At 40.0% G+C, this 18,520-nt stretch overlaps 1 protein-coding gene across 6 annotated transcripts in view; it reads left to right on the forward strand.

Moving 5' to 3' along the window:
• Positions 1-18,520, forward strand: part of DENND1A (DENN domain containing 1A) — a 189,734-nt gene that overhangs the window by 166,371 nt on the left and 4,843 nt on the right. Inside the window, exons 20-22 of one of the 6 annotated variants that reach the window (XM_057408991.1) lie at positions 4,967-5,026; positions 9,485-9,573; positions 17,393-17,521. In XM_057408991.1, the coding sequence (XP_057264974.1) occupies positions 4,967-5,026; positions 9,485-9,573; positions 17,393-17,521 (278 nt within the window). The remainder of the gene's footprint in view (positions 1-4,966; positions 5,027-9,484; positions 9,574-17,392; positions 17,522-18,520) is intronic. The other 5 variants (XM_057408993.1, XM_057408995.1, XM_057408996.1 and 2 more) reach the window with 5 other exon arrangements.

Consider the following 18,520-nt stretch of genomic DNA (forward strand, 5'->3'; position numbering starts at 1 on the left):
AAAATATATACTGTAAAGCATGCACTGTTCTTGTCATCCCAGTTTGTGAGCTGTACATATGGGAGTATGTAAAGAGTAGTGTGCGTGCTATTATGTGGATGGATAATAAAACAGCTGCCTCATAGATTCCATCTGCTTTCTGTACTGAATCTTTGTAGGTACCATGCATTTTTCAGTGTTGTTATTTTCTCCCCTGTTTTTTTATTGAGTGTTCAGTTGAGGTCCAGCATATTCTCCCAAAGTCAGCACTTCAGATCTTTTGCAGCATGAGGTGTTTGAGCATGGGTACATTCAGGACAGTGCATCTCTCCTGTGTCTGAATGTCTGAAACATGCTAGCAATTTTTAAATCAGACCTGAGTTTCTGAAGGAAATAAGATATTCATGTAGAAAAGCTTTGCTTTGGAAATTATTAGCAACACCCCTTGCTACTAATTGAAAATGAAAACGCTTGTTTCTATATGTACTGACAAACCGCTTTTCATCTAGTTGTGTTTCCTTGTGCATTTCTTCTAGTTGTACTTGTTGCTGCACACGAAATAGCACCTCTGATTTACTCATAAAGACTCTGTTTTGAATGCCACTTCAAAAATATCTCAACAGACATCCACAATTAGTTTGAGATAATATTCTGCTCGCAAGCTGTTACCTTGCAGGCTAAAAGTTATCTTTTCATAATGTCTTCTTTAGTATAAAACCCCTAACTAGCTGTGTTGTTAAAGTTGCTTGCATATATAATAGCTGCTTTGAGATGTGAGTTCTATAATTTTTAAATTAAAGTATTTTTTCATTGTAAACATGAAAGTAAGAGTTTTCTTCCCCCAACCTCTCATTGCTTAAAATCACTTGTCTGATAATTAGTAAAACAGTGCCAGATCTGCAGTGATAAAATTGGCTTTCTGCAGATTTTCTGTCTTGTACCTTCAAAAGTATTTAGAACAGACAATTAAGAAAATACCTAGATTAAAAGGTATGTTGGTAAACAGCTATTGGTGAGAAAGTGCTAATTTAGACATTTCTCCTCTTCATAGAAAAACCTATAGTATATACATTTAGAAACACACCTAGAATAGCAATTTAACAGCTTTTAGCAATGTAGCCATGTGGTGTTTTGTACCCATTCATCCTTACAGCACAGGTAATTAAGTTGATATTCCAACACAACTTCCCCTACTGACCTTTTAGAAACAATGTGTTTTGCTGCATTAACAAATTAACTTCAAATCAGTGGCTTTTCCAGTAAATATGGTCTTCATATAGTTCGAATATACTTGCTTATCCCACTCTTGTGACACATTAACATCAACATTAAAAATGAAGCTCTGGTAAAGGGCAGATAACTGTTATCTCCTGGTGCACCTCCACGTCAGTTACTCCTCACTGCCCTTTGCCTATTCCTTTCAATGCTTCAGAACACTGTTTTAAGCCATGCTATTTCCCTATCTGTATTTAATAGAGAGAACACGCTGCTGTGAATGTATAGTTTTGTCTTACCATTCTATTCATATCTCTTTAGGGTTCAGAAATGTAGTATGTGGTGCAACTCTAACTTTATTTCTCATAGCACTTTGGTGAATAAGATAAATATAAATCTGAGTGTTGAATGTGACTGTGTTGTTACAAGTACTGAGGACACAGCTCTGAGAGTTAACAGAATGACTGTTTAGAAGTTCAAGAGATGTAGAAGTTCCTACACTTTTAATCTCTTCCTAAATCTGCATTTTAGATGTGTTTTTATTGTGGAAGCATGCAGAATCATTTTTTTCCTCAAATGTGAAGGCTTAATTTAATCATATGTGATATTTGTATCTCAGCTGGAAAAAATAATCCAGTGCCAGGATAAAGGATACGAATGCATCAGCTCCTGCAAAGGAGTAGTTCATTGTTGCTGAGTAGGTCTGCCTGTAACCATCACCCAGAGAAAACTGCCTCTGTCTGATCAGAAATGCCTGATGGACTTTCTCACCGAGTATTTCTTGTGTCTGGTATCTTGTCACTTGCCGGCTGTTCTGGAGGAGAAATAATAAAATTTTCAGTAGATAGGTGTGGAATTTTAGCTGCTGTTTGAGGAAAGCTTCTCAAGATGCTGGTGCAGCAGATGTCAGTGAGATAGCAGCTATCCATCCTTTCTTTTGCTGGCAAATCTTGTAGCAAGGTCATGAATTTGAATGATGATTTTTTTTTCTTAAGGTAGCTCCATAAGGAGTTTAGATTATGACTCTTCAAAGGTATGGATTTATCAGTAAATTGTGCCTGGACTGAATTCTACCTGGAATTCAAGATGTCAGTCTGTGTGGCATTGATTTGTCATGTGATAACTTCAGTAAGGGAAGGGGAGAGTTCTGTCAATGAAAAAAGTAAGTTTAGAAGAGCAGCAAGATGAATCAATGGTGATAGCAGCAGAAAGCTTAGTAAAAAGGAGAAGAATGCTGGGAAGAAATGACTGCAGGTTTGACATCACAGCTGTGCTTATAGGTTTAGATTGTGTTAAGAAATAGTCTGAATTGCAAATAATCAAGTAAAGATTATTTTCTTTGTTTTTAATCTCCTATGTCACTTCATAAGGCCCAAATAAAATGGAAGCTTGAGGTAACCTCAGTAAGTGTATATGCATATATCATAAACTTTGACAAAGTCTGTCTTCAGTATTCCTTGGTCCTAGAGTTGAGTAATGAAATGAGAATCACAGCTCATATTAAAGGGAAGAGTTTTTACCCTCTTGAACTGAGAAAATATTGGAAGCAACATGGGCTTATGCTTACCTTTCAGAGATCAAAAGGGAAGAAAAAGTGCATAAAGTTTTGAGTTCTGGCCCAACACCATGATGTTTTAAGGTCCGACTTGTAATTGTTGGTCACTTAGGACTAATGGGAGTGAAATATTAGTGCTGTGTGTGGTTTGGCTGATTCCCAAATCAAGGAAGACACTGCTAGCCATGGCTTTAGGAAAATACTTGAATTTCCCACCTAAATAACCTGCTTGAGAGTTTTCTAATGTAGAAATGTTCACAATTTCTAGGTAAGTATAAGAGAAAAAGTAACAAGGGGAAATACATATGCAGGAGGCATAAAAGAATTGAAAAGAATAAATGAATAATAATTGTATCTTGGTTTCGTTCTTCATCAGATACTTTGCCTAGTCTGTTAGGTAGTAAGTGAAGCCCTCTAAAGTAACCAGAAAAGTGCAGATTTCAGGGTTTTTCAGCTGTTTCATTCTGCTTCTGAAGAATAATAGGCAATAAGTATGCTGTGGTGCATAACAAGTTAGGTATATTTCAAGATTGTGCTCTCAGCCTGAGCAGATATGATGGGAAGATACACAGCAGCCTAACTCAGCTCCTGTGACTGACCTGATTAGTACAAGGTGCAGAAGAGAAACAGCTAATGGCAACCATCTCAGCTAGCCACCCTGCCATGTCTCTCTTTGTTCTCTTTGTTTTCATAGCTGCTTTCTTGGAAAATATAGAGGGAAGCTATCACATGGAATAATTCTGGCCTTGGCTCTCCATCCCAAGTGTCCTTTTTTGGTTGTGGGTTGTTTTTTTTTTTCCTCCCCCACCCCAGAAAGCTGAGCCAAGTACATGTGTGCAGTCTGGCACTCCTTCAGTGACAACACAAGTAAGGAGAAATGAACCAAAGGATGCAAAAATATAATTTAATGGGAAATTTGAAAGAGAAGTCTGAAAAGCTGCGAGAATGAAAATGGTGTGAAAAAGGCTAGGCTGGACTTGTACAATTACACAGTGTAAGGGTAGTTGAGAAAAAATGTCAATCTAGAATAAAGGCTATGATGGTAAGAAGCTGAGAACTGCTAAGGTATGAATCTAGAATAGTTTTTGGAAAGAACTACAGTAATCTGCATAAGCTCTCTTTTTCTGTCTGAAGAAGCTGACTCCCACTGCCAGCTCCTGTTCTCTGTATGGCTGACAGGTTCTATCTGTGGAAGGCACCATGGGCTAGGGCAGCAGCGATGCAGTAATCGGCGTTCAAAGACATTCCCATGTCCTCCTCAGTGAGGACTCCACTGCTCTCTGGAAGTGCCAGTATGTGTACAGAAGCTGCCACAGAGAGGACGCTAACTGTGATCTCATTCTCAATATCAAAGCTGTACTGTAGGATGGTTTTATTTAGAATCTCATTAATCGCCAGTGGATTCCTTGTCTAACAGTGTATACCTTGAGATGCCATCTGTGTGAGGAGAGTCATGCTGCTGACTCAGTCAAAAGCAACTGGATTGGAATAGCTCCAGTGCTGTTACAAAGCAGTGAGTTGGCCAACTGCTAATTTTAAAAATAAGAGACCAAAACAAGCATCTTAATGCACTCTTCTGTCTTCATTGGAACTGTTGGTGATGAGGCTTTTAGTTTTCTTTAGAATGACAGTGCACACTTTGCTCTATGTGTTGCGTGTAAGCCTTGGTCCGGTACAGCATCTAAACATACGCTCATGTTTAACTGTGTGAAAAGTTTAATTGACTTAGGGCTTTTTCTTGTACTCTTAAAAGTCTTTTCTGGTTTGAGGCCTTTACCATGAATTTTCACAAGCACTAAAATCACTCTTGAGATTTTAGTGAAAGCTTTTTTGAATGTCCTGCTTTGCAGGTTTCTTTCTATTTGCCTAAGTGTTGTCTAGAACACTTGGACCTTGAGTTCTAAGAATCCACCTTGAGCATTTTATTGTCTCAGTAAATTTTAGATGCTCTGGTCTGGAGTGCTGATCCTCCTACCTTTTGGCTTATGTTAAGCCTACATCAACAGGCAGCTATGGCTGTGGCACTCTGTAGGTCCTGAGATTTGTCACTGGTTTTAGGGGTGGGGGGAAGGAAAAGAAAAAAAGAAAAATTGCATTTTGTGAGGTGAGTATGAAGTTAAGGTAATTTCATGTTGTCGTCTACTCATACTGCTTTTGCCACAAAATCAGAGGTGTTTTCATGTAGGTGACTTTAATTTAGTTTCCACTTTAATACAGCAGCAAAGACTCCGTCCGCCTCGGCCACCGCCTCCAAAGATACAGCGTTCGTCTAGGCCCGTGAGTAGTTGGTAGTTTTGTCTCACTGCCACAGCTTAACACTGCCTGAATTACGCTCTTAGTAGCATTACTAAACCTTGGTAGTTTGGATTGTCAAACTTTGCAAAAAAGCAATGTGTGAATTATGCTCCTAAACTCCCTTCTTCTCTGCTGCGGCACAGCCCTGGGACCTGCGTTTGTTCTGCTTTTCTTTGACGAGTTCTGCAGCTTTCAGTCAGTTCTGCAGGTAACTGATGCTGCTCTTGCAACATTTGGTTTTACTTTTGCGGTGATTTCTTAGAGTCTTGCTAGGCCAGCATAAGTTTTTAGCCAGTGAACTTTTGAAGACTTGCACTAACCTCAAATATGAAAGGAAGCAGAAGTCTGAAGAGACTTAAAATTAATTTGGGACACTTAATTTTTCTCCATAAAATAGAGGTGCGAATACACATGAAGAAAGCAAAATCCGTATTAGGGTGGTAGAACATTAGTATCACATTATGGATGATATATGTAGACTCTGTGTAATGTAGTGTAAAAAATGTAGGCACAGCACATTGGCGAGAGGAAGTGACTCTGGAAGAGAAGAACTACGCAGACATTCTCAGCGCAATACCTGCGCTGTGTTAGGCAGGGATACCTTATCTCAGCAGGTTTTCATTCAAAACTAACTGTAGGACAGTTGTCACATACTAAGTATACCAGATGGCTTTAAAGCTGGACACTCTGCTGCATCAGTGTTTCTTTATTTTTTTGGTAGTACAGGCAAGCAGTATCAGCTTAGAAGGGGTGTTGGGTTTTGCAGCAGCCTTGGAAGATACTTATTTCTGTTTCGGACTGTTGCTTTATGAATACAGTTTCCCCAAAGGCAAATACATCTTACTCCTTGCTTCCATATTACATACATGTATGTGCATAAGAAATAAATGCAAGTTTTCAAATCTAATCTCGCTAAAACTTGTTAAAGATATGTTTTGGATGAGCAGGCAACCAGTTAACAAGTGCACTCGGGTGTGTGTTAACTTTTGATCTTTGGTGCATGTTTCTTATGTTACATTTCAATAGCATGTGTTTCTTTCCCTCCCTCTTTTTAACTCTGGGTGTTTAGCCTAACAGAGTCACTTGTATGGATTCCTGCTCTGAAGATTTCTGTTTTCTGTGTTTAAAAGGTAGCATTGACTATGCTTCTATGTGTTCTCTTAAATGTAATTAATGTGGGAGACACTAGGAATGAACTTTCCATGGTACTATGGGGTTCCCATAGCCCTCTTGTTTTGTGTTTGGCAGGTGTATGAGGGCACACTGTGACTCTTCTGTACAAAAGTTGCTGAACAGTATTGTTCAGATTGAGTAATTTATTTTGCATCAAGTCCTGCTAAGAGTGTTTAATCTCCCAGCTGTAGTGCATTAATAGTCCTCACTATAATGTGTTTGTGTCAACTGTCTTTGCTCCCAATGTGATTGATAAAAGGCTGGAAATGTAATAATAAAAGCTCCTGTTGCATTCATCTAGCTGTGTCAATAAGTGGAACAGAAATGCTTCATTCATCAAGAGGAAATTCAAGATAAATGCAAATGATTATAATCACTCCCAAAAATATGCTTGTACCAAATATACATAAATTTGTTGTTGTTCAGAACTGTTATTTGGCTTTTAATAGTTGAAACACATTTTTTGTGTGTGTAAATAATACTTTGTGCAGGCTGCTTTTTCCCTCCCTTAGTCTTGGCATGTATTACAGAGGTGGGTATCAGCAAGTAATTTACCCCAGGCTTTTACAGCAAGCACTGAAAGAGGAGACCAGGTCCTGCTCTTCCAACCAAGTCCATGTAATACCAGAATTCCTGAGAAATCCTTACTGGTTTCAGGACATATCTGTTAAGAGGAGGAATCCATGGGCACTAGTCCTTGCAATATGAGTCATTGCTAATGCTAAAAACAAAAACACAGACCAAAGAAAGGTTAAGGAAGCAGAACAGATATGTTCTTTGCATTCTGCTGTTTTGGAAATGTGTTGTAGTGGTATTATGAGAGAGAGAGAGGGTTATTGCTTATAATTAATAGAGATCTGTTTGGATTAATAGTGGCTGTTTGGAAACTTCATTCAATTAGAAAAAGTTAAAATATAATAATTATGCATAAAGTTGATGGAGACAGTAATAAGCACATTTAACCCTTCTCTACTGGATGTTTACCTTTATTCTTTTAGCTGTGGGCTCACATAATTGGATTTCCTTCATACTTTTGCATTTGATAAGCATTTAACCCTGCCTATTTGGCTACATAAGGCTCCAGATCCAGCAAGGAATTGGCTTGATTCCTGGCTTTCCCTGTAGTCCCCCATGAACAATGCTCTAAATCCTGCTTAGCATGTCACCCTGCACTTCACTGGTCTGGTGGCCCCTGGAGCCATCCCAAACTCTCATCTCTCTCCCCCATCACCCTCACTCCCCCGAGGAACCACCCAAAAGGTGAAAGTGTTCACAGCATGATGACAAGCCCGCTTTACACATCATCTTCCAGCTCAGATTTAATTAAACAGGTTTCTTTCTTCCTCTCTTTTTCTCTTTCCCCTTCTCGCTCCCTTCTCCCCCCAGTCCCTCTCGCTCCTCTCCCCCCTCTCCTGCACGCACTGGCTCTCTCTCGGTCTCTCTCTCTGTTTTATCAACCCTAATGAAGCAGTATTCTTCATCGATCCTGCTGATTGCCAGCCCATTCCTTTTGTTTGTTGGCACCGAGCCATTCTGCCGCACTCTGACAGCTCAGCTCGTCTAATTAGCTCTGTTGTTCTTTTCCCCATGTTTCACCACGTTGCAAGTTCAGTTGAAGTTGCCACAAACTTAATCCTTCCATTCCTGCCATAAATTCACATTCTTAAGCCGTCTTTATTGTAGAGAGGAGCAGCCTCGTGTGGGGACTGATCTTCAAGACCTTAACATCTGACCTTTTCATAAGCCCTTTTTCCTAAGAAATAGTGGCAATACATCTCTGGATTTCTTCATCATATCTGCTGTACACCATTTCCTTTGAAATGAAAATTCAGTACAATAATCCTCCTGCTATCTTCTGCATACTGTTGTGTAGTGCAGAAACATGACACACATTTTGGTGGCTTTTTCCTGGCAAGAAAATTTGAGGTTTATGTGCCTGGGAAAAGGAAAGAAAACCTAAAAGCCCAGAAGCTCCCTATCCCAAATAATAAAAACGCAAAACCAGAAAAAAAAAACAAACCAAAAAACCCAACAAAAACTTGCTGAGGTGGGAGGAAATCTTCATCTATTCTATCATTGCACACAAATTCATTAGTCATCCTAAGAGTGCTTATGCTGTCGGCCTAAACAGCTTCCTTTATATTGTGGCTATTAAGGGAGCACAAGCACAGGGAGGTCAGGAGTTGTATTCCTAACTTTACTTGAGGGATTTGGGGATTTCTTTTGAAACTAGCATTTAGCTAAGCCAACAAATCGGACTCCTTTTCAGGTAAGGTAGTACTTGTTTAACAAAAAATGGAAAGCTGCTTTGTACAGCCTGACCCTGATGCTGCAAATGTTCATTCCCACAGTTGGTTCATAGGGGTAGGTTCATCAACAGGATTACTCACTAGCATGGGTAGGCACATCCATAAACTTTGCCTATATAGTAATCATAAGCATTTGTACCTTTTCTTGAAGTAGAACTTGTTTGCTTGTGGAGTTAATGTAAGTAAATTAAGTTTGATTTCTGACCATTAGAAGGTGATGGATATGTTATTTGAGATTGTGTTGGCAGCAACATCATCTTCCACAGAACAGCTCTAGATTTTATTACATGACAAAAGATAAACTAATGTAACATTAGGGGTGACAATGATAATACATCTGGCAACGGTTTCTGTTCAGCTACTGAAAGGAAGCAGATTTTTAATGAAGAATGAGCTGTGTTTTCCTGTTACGACATTTATTCTAAGTACAGATTCTTTCAGTGCTGCCTTACACAGAGGTCTTGACTTGAGAAGTTGGGTTTTATCCTCTTTGAACAAGAGGACAAAAGGATCATGATGTCCAAGCTGAGCTCCAGTTTCCAATATAATGTACAGCAACACACAGGAGTTTCCAGTTTTACTCTATCAACAAACTGTGTAACAGGAAGCTCACATTTAGGGTATTTTTCATCAGAAATTTTAGCCCACACCAAACAGGACACTGGAACAAATTTTTGTTGCTTTGCTAATAGCTAATGGGCAGTGACAAGCATATATATTTCATTTGCTAGGCAAAAACGTGGGGATTTTTTCTCCTTACACAAGTTGAGTCCCTGTGGTTTATATTCATGCTTTCTATTCATTTGTATATCTACATTAATTTGTAACATTGTCATGGCACAAAAAAAGACACACTGAATGGAGGGTACGTGTAAGATAACAGTGGTTACACGTTTTGTTATTTATGTCTGTTGTTTGATCTGTTTGATGAAATGTCTTCTCTATGTGTGTGTCATAGGTTCGCCCACCAAGACCTCATGTTGTTAAGAGACCTAAGAGTAATATTGCCGTGGAAGGACGAAGGACTTCAGTCTCCAGTCCAGAACAGTAAGTACTGTGCTGCTCTTCTTCTCTCTACTTGTATCAGCAAGCAGTGTGTTCAGAACTATCCAAAGGAGAAATTAAAAAATACTACACATCAAAGGTTTTTGGTTTATGTTTTATTTTTATTAACTAAGGAAAAAATTGGTTTTCAAGTTTTGGAACACTTTAGAGGAAGTGTGAAAAAGCAAGAAACTGAAGTGTACTTCCTGGAATATTCTGGATTGGTAGGTTAGACATCTGATCAGCCTTACTCTGGGAAAGTTTTCAGGTTTTGGAGATTTGTTCATTTCTTTATTGTTTTGTTTTGAACTATGCTTTAAATGCAATTGTGAGCCGCCTCCCTGCAAATCCACTCTTCCTGCCAGGCTTTATCTGGAAGATACAGGATTATTTGTTTCAGTGATGGCAGTAAGGGTTGTCGCCGTTAACAGAAGGTCTGTAATGAGCTCTATAGTGAAGGCTTATAGAACTTAACTGTCTTGCATAGTACTAGCAAATTTACCACCTTCTTATATTTGACTGTCATGTAAACAGGGATAATGTTCTAAGGAAGTTGTACTGGTGTAGCCTACTGCTCATGTACAAAATGTGTTGGTTTCCAACATCTCTCTTGCTCATAGGAACACGATATTCTGTTACCTTGCAGATCTGTTTTTCCAGATAGTTTCATGAATGTCACATATTAAAGTACTTTTTTTCAAATAAGACAGTGCTGTGTATTGCTGCAGATACTCTTAACATGTTGCTATAGTTGAGTTAGCAATAGGCCATCGAGTGAAAGCCTGAAAAGAGAATGGATATATTGAACCTTACCAGTATAGCCCAAAAGACGTTATAGTGTGTGATAAATGCATGTGTAGGCTGCATCAGTGCACATATTGGATTTAAAATAATTTGGATTCTTCCGAGTGTAGCTACTTAACTGCTCAGAGGTACAAAAGAGTCACCAGCACTATGTTCTGGTTGGGAGTGGAGTAGCATTTTCCAAATGTCCAGTGTTGTGGCATTGCTTCGACATGGGAAGTCACACTGGAACTGCTCAAAGACTAAAAGCAGAAGACTCAGGGGCTGCAAGATGGTGGCACAGGTCTAGTCTGTCACAGAGTTTTCCTTGGAAGTTGTCTGCACCTGCAGCGCAAAATAATTGCTTGTATCATAGCCACTTTGCATTATTTATGTCCCATACTGTGGTTGCTTTATTGTCAGTAAAGTGAAATGCTTTAGGTGATAAAGGTTATGGGATATTTGTTGTATTTGAAGATACTAAAATCCCATAAAAGGAAAAATGGTTGGTTTCTTTAGACACACCTTTTCCCCACATGTGTGCCAGTTCCCTGTCACCACTGTTATAGGGTAGAGGTTGGGAATAAGCGGTAGAAGTTGTCCTCCCAAAGTTAAGTGCATGGCTTGGGTTTTTTTCCCAGCCACTTTAGCATGGGGAGGTGTTCTTGCTTTTAGCTTAAATGAATGGTCACTGTTCAATTCTACCAGATTATTTATCCATTTTGTAGTGGAATTTGGTTGCCCTCTTGTGGAGCAGACTGCAAAGCCTGCAAAAGGGCTTGTGTGGTTACAGGGTGGTACCTGGCCCTGCACAGATTATAGCAATTCTTAAAATAAAAGGTTTGTTCTTAATTTCATATGATGACTCATTGCATGTAGGTGAGAGGTAATTGAGTCAATTTAACCATTATATGTGTTTCATGGGAAGAAATATGAATCTTTAGATTGCCATTCCAATGTGGTTTACTGCTAATACATATTTTCAGTTCCTGCCAGTATCAGACCAGCAACAACCATAAACCTGAATTATAAATATAGTATTTATAGTAATGTTAGCAACACATTGAATCAACATTATTATTTTACTTTGGTTTAATTTATTGTTGTTAAGTTTAGAGTCTTTCACAGAGTAAACTAAAAAACAATTGTGAAAATAATTTACAATAATCTACAAAGGATAATGAAGATTCTTGGTAGCTGTAAACTGATTTGTTTTGCTTCACAGGCATTTTACAGATACATTTTTCTATCTTGTAAGTGTGGAAGAAAATGAGGTAATATGCTCAGACCACTGACACTGGCTATAGGGTAGTACCAGTTGTGGTCTCTTCCTGATCTTTCACAGTTTTCCATATTTTATCCAGTTCAGATGCAGTGTCACAGCAGGATTGGATGTATTTTCATCCTTTGCTGTATCAGCTTCAAATGGCAAAGCAAACTTTGACAGAACTACCTCCAGTCTATTGCACTCTGCTAGATCTCCTGTAAAGTGTTTGCTTAGGGTGTTCTAACAAAACCAAGTTGGGGCAATAGGGAGACAGGACACACAACACACACTGATGATGAGAATAACACTAAAGTGGTGAGTTTGGAAGTACAGGTGCAGGAAATATCTAACCGTGTACTTAAATAAAGCTCAAATAAATGGCTAAACTAAGAAATAACTTCAGGTGAATGCATTTGGAACAGGTAATGATTGAAATCAAAATGACATTTTGAAAAAATGGGAAGTATATTTTCAAGTAGTAATCAAGGATTTTCATCACAGGTTTCACAAACTTTCTTCTGTCCCAGGAAGAATTTCCTCTATTGTTCTGAAATAAAAACATAAAGTCAGGTATTGTCTCTTAAAAAAGTCCCTTGTTCTCTGTGAATGAAAGCACCCCAGTATTGTGTTTTCACTCATTACTCGGTAGCCTTGATGTACCCCTGCTGTAGATCAGAGTAGATTCCATGGAATCAGCAGCACTGAGAGGGTGTTTTTCTTAAATGAAACTTTACCAGAACTAATTAATTATTAGCACTGGTTCCAAAACCAAATTATTAGCCAGTTACTTTTTCCAAGTACTCGCATATGGGATATGTTTATGAGTAGGAGCTTCCGTTCAATGAGAAGCTTCTTTTTGCATGTAAAACTAACACTGTCATTTTGGTATTGAATGACTACTTGAAGGCATCAGAGACTTTTCTCAGCATATCTAACTCATCAGCCCAGGCTGCCCTTACGCATCCTCCCTCCAGTCTGTGGAGGCAGGATCCTGGGACAGGTACCGCTAACCACGGACACCCTTGTTGCCCAAGGAACATGTTCCACAGGGCAGCCTCTTCACCATTTGTAATGTTGCATGTCACCTCTGAAAAGCAAACCCTTATATAAGTGGCCTTTCAGTTGTTACATTTGTTAGTACATTTCTTATGGTAAAAGGAAACTTGTATCTTCAGTTACATAAGTTAAACTTTTTTATTTGTATAAAAGAAAACTGTTGGTTTGGGGTATGTGTGCTCATTTCTAATCAGCCTTCAATTAAAACACAGGAGGGTGTGAGCAGTGACTTAAAAGATCTCCCAAGATGATGGCTAATGTCTGTTGTTAAACCACTATAGAAGAGCTGGTGGAAGAGCTGTTGTTTCCTTCATCAAATTGTTCAGTAGGGTTTTTTTTTGCTATTTCAATAGGAAGATTATTTTTCTACAGCTTTATTGATAATTCAAGGTTTGTGATGTTTATCATTCGTCAAATTCTGAAATCTAACATAAACGTATAATTTTTTAAAAAAGTCTTTTAGTTGTAAAGTAAGAGGAAGGATTTGTAGATGAGAGGTCAGACAATGCTGGATTACCACCTGGGGCAGTCCTAGACACCTGGGACATTGCTCCTTAAATACAAATTAGTTGTTCACAGAAATACGATGTTGCATTTTTAACAGATAGGCAGGTTTTTGAGAGCTCTCTTTTACACCACAGCAAGATTTCCTATTAAATGTAGAATAGGCTTCCAGAGGACTCTAGGATCTGTCTTCTGTAAGTACCAACTAGCTGGCTTCCAGGGCATGCAGAGTGGGAGGAAATTAAAATAGGAAATCAGAGGGTCAGGTTCACAATTAACAGCATGTCAAAAGGCTCTTGGGCTGGCTAAACTCATGTCAGTGCTGCAGCAGTTCATTATGGCTTTCCACAAGTCGGGTAGGACTTAGTAGAGAAGCTAATGGCTTTTCCTTGTATCACCTGAATGAAAATAGGCTGCAGTGCAATAGTGGGTTATTACACTGAATTTAGTATGAAGTCAGCATGATGGCAGGGTTGAATGATACAGGCTTATAAAGTACATTAAATTCCAGTTGTTGTAACTAGGCTCTTGGAGCTCTGACACACAGAATGTGTGTGTATGGTAAAGGTTTTCCATAGCACTGCTGCAAGCAAGATCTCTGCTTAGGAAGAAAGTTGAGCCAGCAAGTGCCCATATGAGCAAGGATGGCTGCAATCAGAAAGAAAATACTGCAGGGTATAGCAGACAGGGCTCACTGTGTGTGCTTTTGTTCCTCCCCCTTGGGAAAGCTGGTGTAGGGGAAGCTAGATACAATGAAGGTGGCACCAGGACAGCAAAGGAGCAGCAAACGAGAAAGAAACATTCAGAGAGCCATCAGGTTCTGTTGCAGGCCTTGCCGAGCCCGAACCACGGCACAAGGCAAGCAGGGCTGCCCTGGGGAGCCTCGCTCTGTCCCAGTATGATGGTTTAAAAGAAGCTTTAATTTTGGGGCCTATTTCCACTGTCTGCTTTGGAGTGAACCTCCTAACTGTACGAATGTAACAGCCTGCCTTTGTCAAGGGATGAGATCGCTGCAGGGGAAATGGGTGAATAGATCCTTAGTACCGAGTAATAGGACAAAAACGCGAAATGCCTTTGTAGAACCTCACATCTAGATCTGTCAGAGCAGGCAGAGGTGTCATCCAGCTGGTTCCCACGTTAAATTCTTTGTTAGTATTTCCAACTCTCTAGAACATTTGTAAAAAGTTCATAAAGACTATTAGTTACTGCTGTTCCTGGGTACAGGGATCGTGAGCTGGTGCTTTTGCTGTCTGCTTGGATGACTTGTGATACGAATTGTTTTGTCGTTTCTAATTTAAAATATCCTTTATGCTGATGTTTTTGGTTTTCTGGAAATGCTCTGCTCCTGTGAACATTCACAGTATACCAAGTGGCACTTTAAAAATCAAATGGATATTTTGCTATTTGTGTTAGCTCGCACTCAGGCGTCCCGAGTATTCAGAGTAAGCAGGAAGGAATTCCAGTGATAGGTCTGGGCTTTGTTCACATTGAATAGTTACTGGGTAATCCCCTCAGTCCCAAGTCTCCTATTTCATACTGGCAAGAAAAAGCCCGTGCATCCAAATTCCTCATTCTCTTCATTTTACTGTCTAAGAGGGGCAAATTCCTTAATTCCCTTGAGCTACTGTAGAGTCATTCTTAAAAAAAAAAATTAAAAAAAATAATCCTCCCTCCAAATTGGGAAGCCCTTTTTTAGGAGGAAAATGACAACAAGTGCGTACTGCCCCTTTGTACCACGATCTCTATAATCAGGAAAAAGCAACACGGTTGTTAAAAACCACAAACTTAATTTTCTCATGACCAAAATCTCTTTTTAAATTATTACAGAATTCTCCTTATTAATTCCCATCCCCTACACTCACATTTCTGTGTATATTTTTTTTTTCTATCTCAAGTACATTTAGGTGTCAATTAAATTTGAAATATCTACATTTGTCAGCATTTCATTTTTGGCCAGTGTGATGTGCTGCTGATTTGTCCATGCATCCTGACACATGAAAAAAGCTCCTGAGATGCAGATCTTCCTCATTAAAAAAGAAACCCCTACTATCATAATGGTGCGCAGAGCCATGGAGCGCATCCCCAGCTTTATTGCGCTGTGTTTCTGACATGATATTTAAAAAGGAACAGCCACGGCTGTCAGTACTGTCATATGCTGGTGCTAACCGAAGACATGTTAAACTAAACATTAGAAAGAGATCAGCAAGTCATCTGCATGGTAACTCAGCGAAGAGATTAGGTAGGCAGGAGCTGGTGCAGTCATGTGGAGATGATGAGGGTTGTAGCGGTGACGGACACATCCTTTTTTCCCTCTCAGGCTGCAGCCGTGCCTGCCTCGTAGCCGGGCGTGCTGTGACCTGCCTGCTCAGAGACGGCTCTTTGTGCAGGGGATTGGAGCGAGTGGTGGGTGGCAGACGGCGGGAGAGTTCCCGAATTGGGTTAATGAGGGAATAGGCACTTTTTTTGGATCCGACTGCCTCGAGCTAATAAAAAATTTAAACTTGGACAATTTTAGATTGTTCATCCCTTCTCCTGGACCAGGATCATTACAGAGCACCCCAGCAGTGCAACTTAAGCGCTTGCTTTCTTCTAATTAGGAGATCCCACTTTCATTTAAGGAATCTTGCAGCAGCAAGCCCGGTATATGTGAACTTGCTCTGTACATAATTCAGTTTGCACTGAGCTGCACTGAAGTGCAGCTGATGATCTGGCCAACAAGATCCTGTCTTGTTGGTTCAGAGTTTGTTCCCAGTTTAATAAATGTGTGCACGCAGACGCAGAACATTTGAATTTAGCATAGTGTGAAGGCAAACAAAAGGTATCGGAGGCAGTGCTTTAAGGGAAACTGCACCAATACATTTGTTCTGTGCAGTTACCAGACATTTTGTGTACTGGTGAGATATGTAGAAATTCAATATCACTCTTGATTTCTGGAAATCATTTTAGATTTTCTGGCATCATGGTAAATGGTAATTTGTTCTCCTAAAACGAAAAGATGTGTATGTAAGTTCAGCAATATTTTTGAAGTTTCTTTGGTTTCTGATTTATTTTAGGTGGAGCCTTTTGTTAATGTAAATTGAAAATTTTGGCTAACAGTCACTTTCTTAAAAAAAAAAAGAAGGGATGGGGATTAAAAATAATGTTGCAGCAAATTTTTCCTAATGCAGTGGCCTCACCTTGCTTTCCCCAGATGCCTGTTGTAGCAGAAGAGAGGAAAAGAACAGCTATGCCACAGCTTTACCTGAGGTACCCCAGGCTAGGATTTAACACTCTCATCAGCATGTACTGCCACCACTATTTGAGACTTTCTGTTAATGAGCTTTGACCTGATTGTGGATAAATATTTGTTCAGGGTGGCAGCTTGGGCCCTCTGAGCTGCCTGTTGCTGTGTCCAGCTTCCCTTTTTCTGACATACTCCTTTAGCCTGATTTTCATAACTTTATCATATAGTTACTTAGCAATTGAGATAAAAGAACTAAAAGAGTGAAGGCTGACCATGAATTCAGATGCCATTCAAGGTAGTTTTAGTACTGTAAAGGCAACAAATCCAATTCTTTCTATGCTGTTGGTCTTGTTCTGATATCAGCGTATCCCTGTCTTACCTAGAATGTACACGGTGTGTAATACATCTACATTGCTCTGTGATGTCTACAGGATCAGCACCTGTCCTTTGTTCACATGATGGGCCTGATTCTGTTTGCACTGAAGAATTCCATTCTGGAGCTCAGTAGTAGCAGAAGTAGGCTTCCACCTCAATTGTGTATTGCTTTGGGTAATTCATGGAGTATGTTTTGATTCACTACAATAACTAGGATATTACCAGTGGTGTGTGATTGGTAAAATGGAGATGTTTGGGAAAAGACCTCATTCAGACAGCCAGAATGTTTGCTTTTATAACCCTAGCCATTTCTTTTCCATTGTAGTGATGAGAGGAAGGAAGGAGAGACCTGGTGGGTTTCTGCCTTGGCTTCTTTTGCAGTGTGGCTGTAATTGTAGGTCTTGGTACCCTCCCCAGCTAGATGGCACCTAAATGTTTTGAAGAGTTGTGTTTTCTGCCTGAAAAGCAGAGCTCCACAAACACCTGCAGAGCTCTTTGCAGTGCAGCCCGTCATGCTAGGAAATGATTGAGAGCCTGTGGACCGCTGGGTTTCTTCTCTGGAGCTTTGATTGTGACAACTTGATAACTTCCTTTTCTCTTCCTGTTTCCCTCAGCCTTGTAAAGCCCATGCGACACTATACAGTCTTCCTCTCTGAGGACTCTTCTGACGATGAATTTCAGCAGGAAGAGGATCCTGTCTCTGGCTTCTCTGAAAACTTTTTCTTCTCTGCTCCTTTTGAATGGTCTATCCTTTATTTTTCTGTTGTATTCAGTCTCCGAATGATGGTTTTGGCATTGGTCAGGGTGCCTGCTCCTGGGACTCTTGGAAATGCTCCTGCGGTCTCTGTACAGCACTTGATGAATGTTCAGCATTTCTCCTGCTTGTCTGTTTGAATATTTAGTGGCATGCAAAAGCATTCTCCTGCATGAAACACTACACAGCGATGCAGAGTTTATGGTTTCACATCAGCTCGAGCTCTGTGGGATGTAACCCTTCCTCTTGCCCTTTGTTGCAATGTGCTGCTTGTGTTCCTGTCCACACCTTCTGCCATCTGGGCTTGTGCAATGCTCATTGTGCTTTCTGGATTGTCCTTTGAGCCTTATTGCAGTGCAGTCACCAGCTTTTCCTACTTTCACTTGTTTGATCCCAGCCTCTCTGTTCTGTCAAGTACCACGTCCTCAGTGATGATGGGGATTCACCATGCAGATGTCCTGTAGGGGTTTTGCATACAGTCTGACCTAAAATTATTATATGAAACAGGAAGCATTTTTGTTGGGTTTACTCACTGTGTTATTTGTATCCAGCATTTTAATTTGCAAATTCCCAAACCTCTGTAACTTAGTCTTGCCTAGTTTTGTCCATGGTGCTGAGAAGCTTGGCCGTATTGGAGCCACCAGCCTGTGAGAGATATGCATAAGCATTGCCTGCAGAGCTCTGCCCCATGCTGGGGGAACAGGAGCTGACAGGCAACACTCTTTTACCTGGACAGTCTTCACAGGAGCCTGACCGTATTTCTTTGAGGTGAGAGTAACACTGGAGGTGCACAGGGACTCACGTGTAGTAACTACCTCTTCCTGTGTATTTGAACATACCAACCCTGAGGCAGTCTTGAGCTGAGGCCTTACTGATTGTCATCCAGAGGGTTGGTTCTTTCCTAATCTCACCTGCTCAAGGATTTCTAGGGAGAAACCGTGATAAATTGCATGGAATTACACTCATGCTTGTAATAAATGCTGTTATT

The sequence above is a fragment of the Pezoporus wallicus genome, unplaced genomic scaffold (genome assembly GCF_028554395.1).
Source record: "Pezoporus wallicus isolate ANWC-B61680 ecotype Strahan unplaced genomic scaffold, APGP_CSIRO_Pwel_v1 contig_8341, whole genome shotgun sequence".
In the NCBI taxonomy this organism is placed as follows: Eukaryota; Metazoa; Chordata; class Aves; order Psittaciformes; family Psittacidae; genus Pezoporus; species Pezoporus wallicus.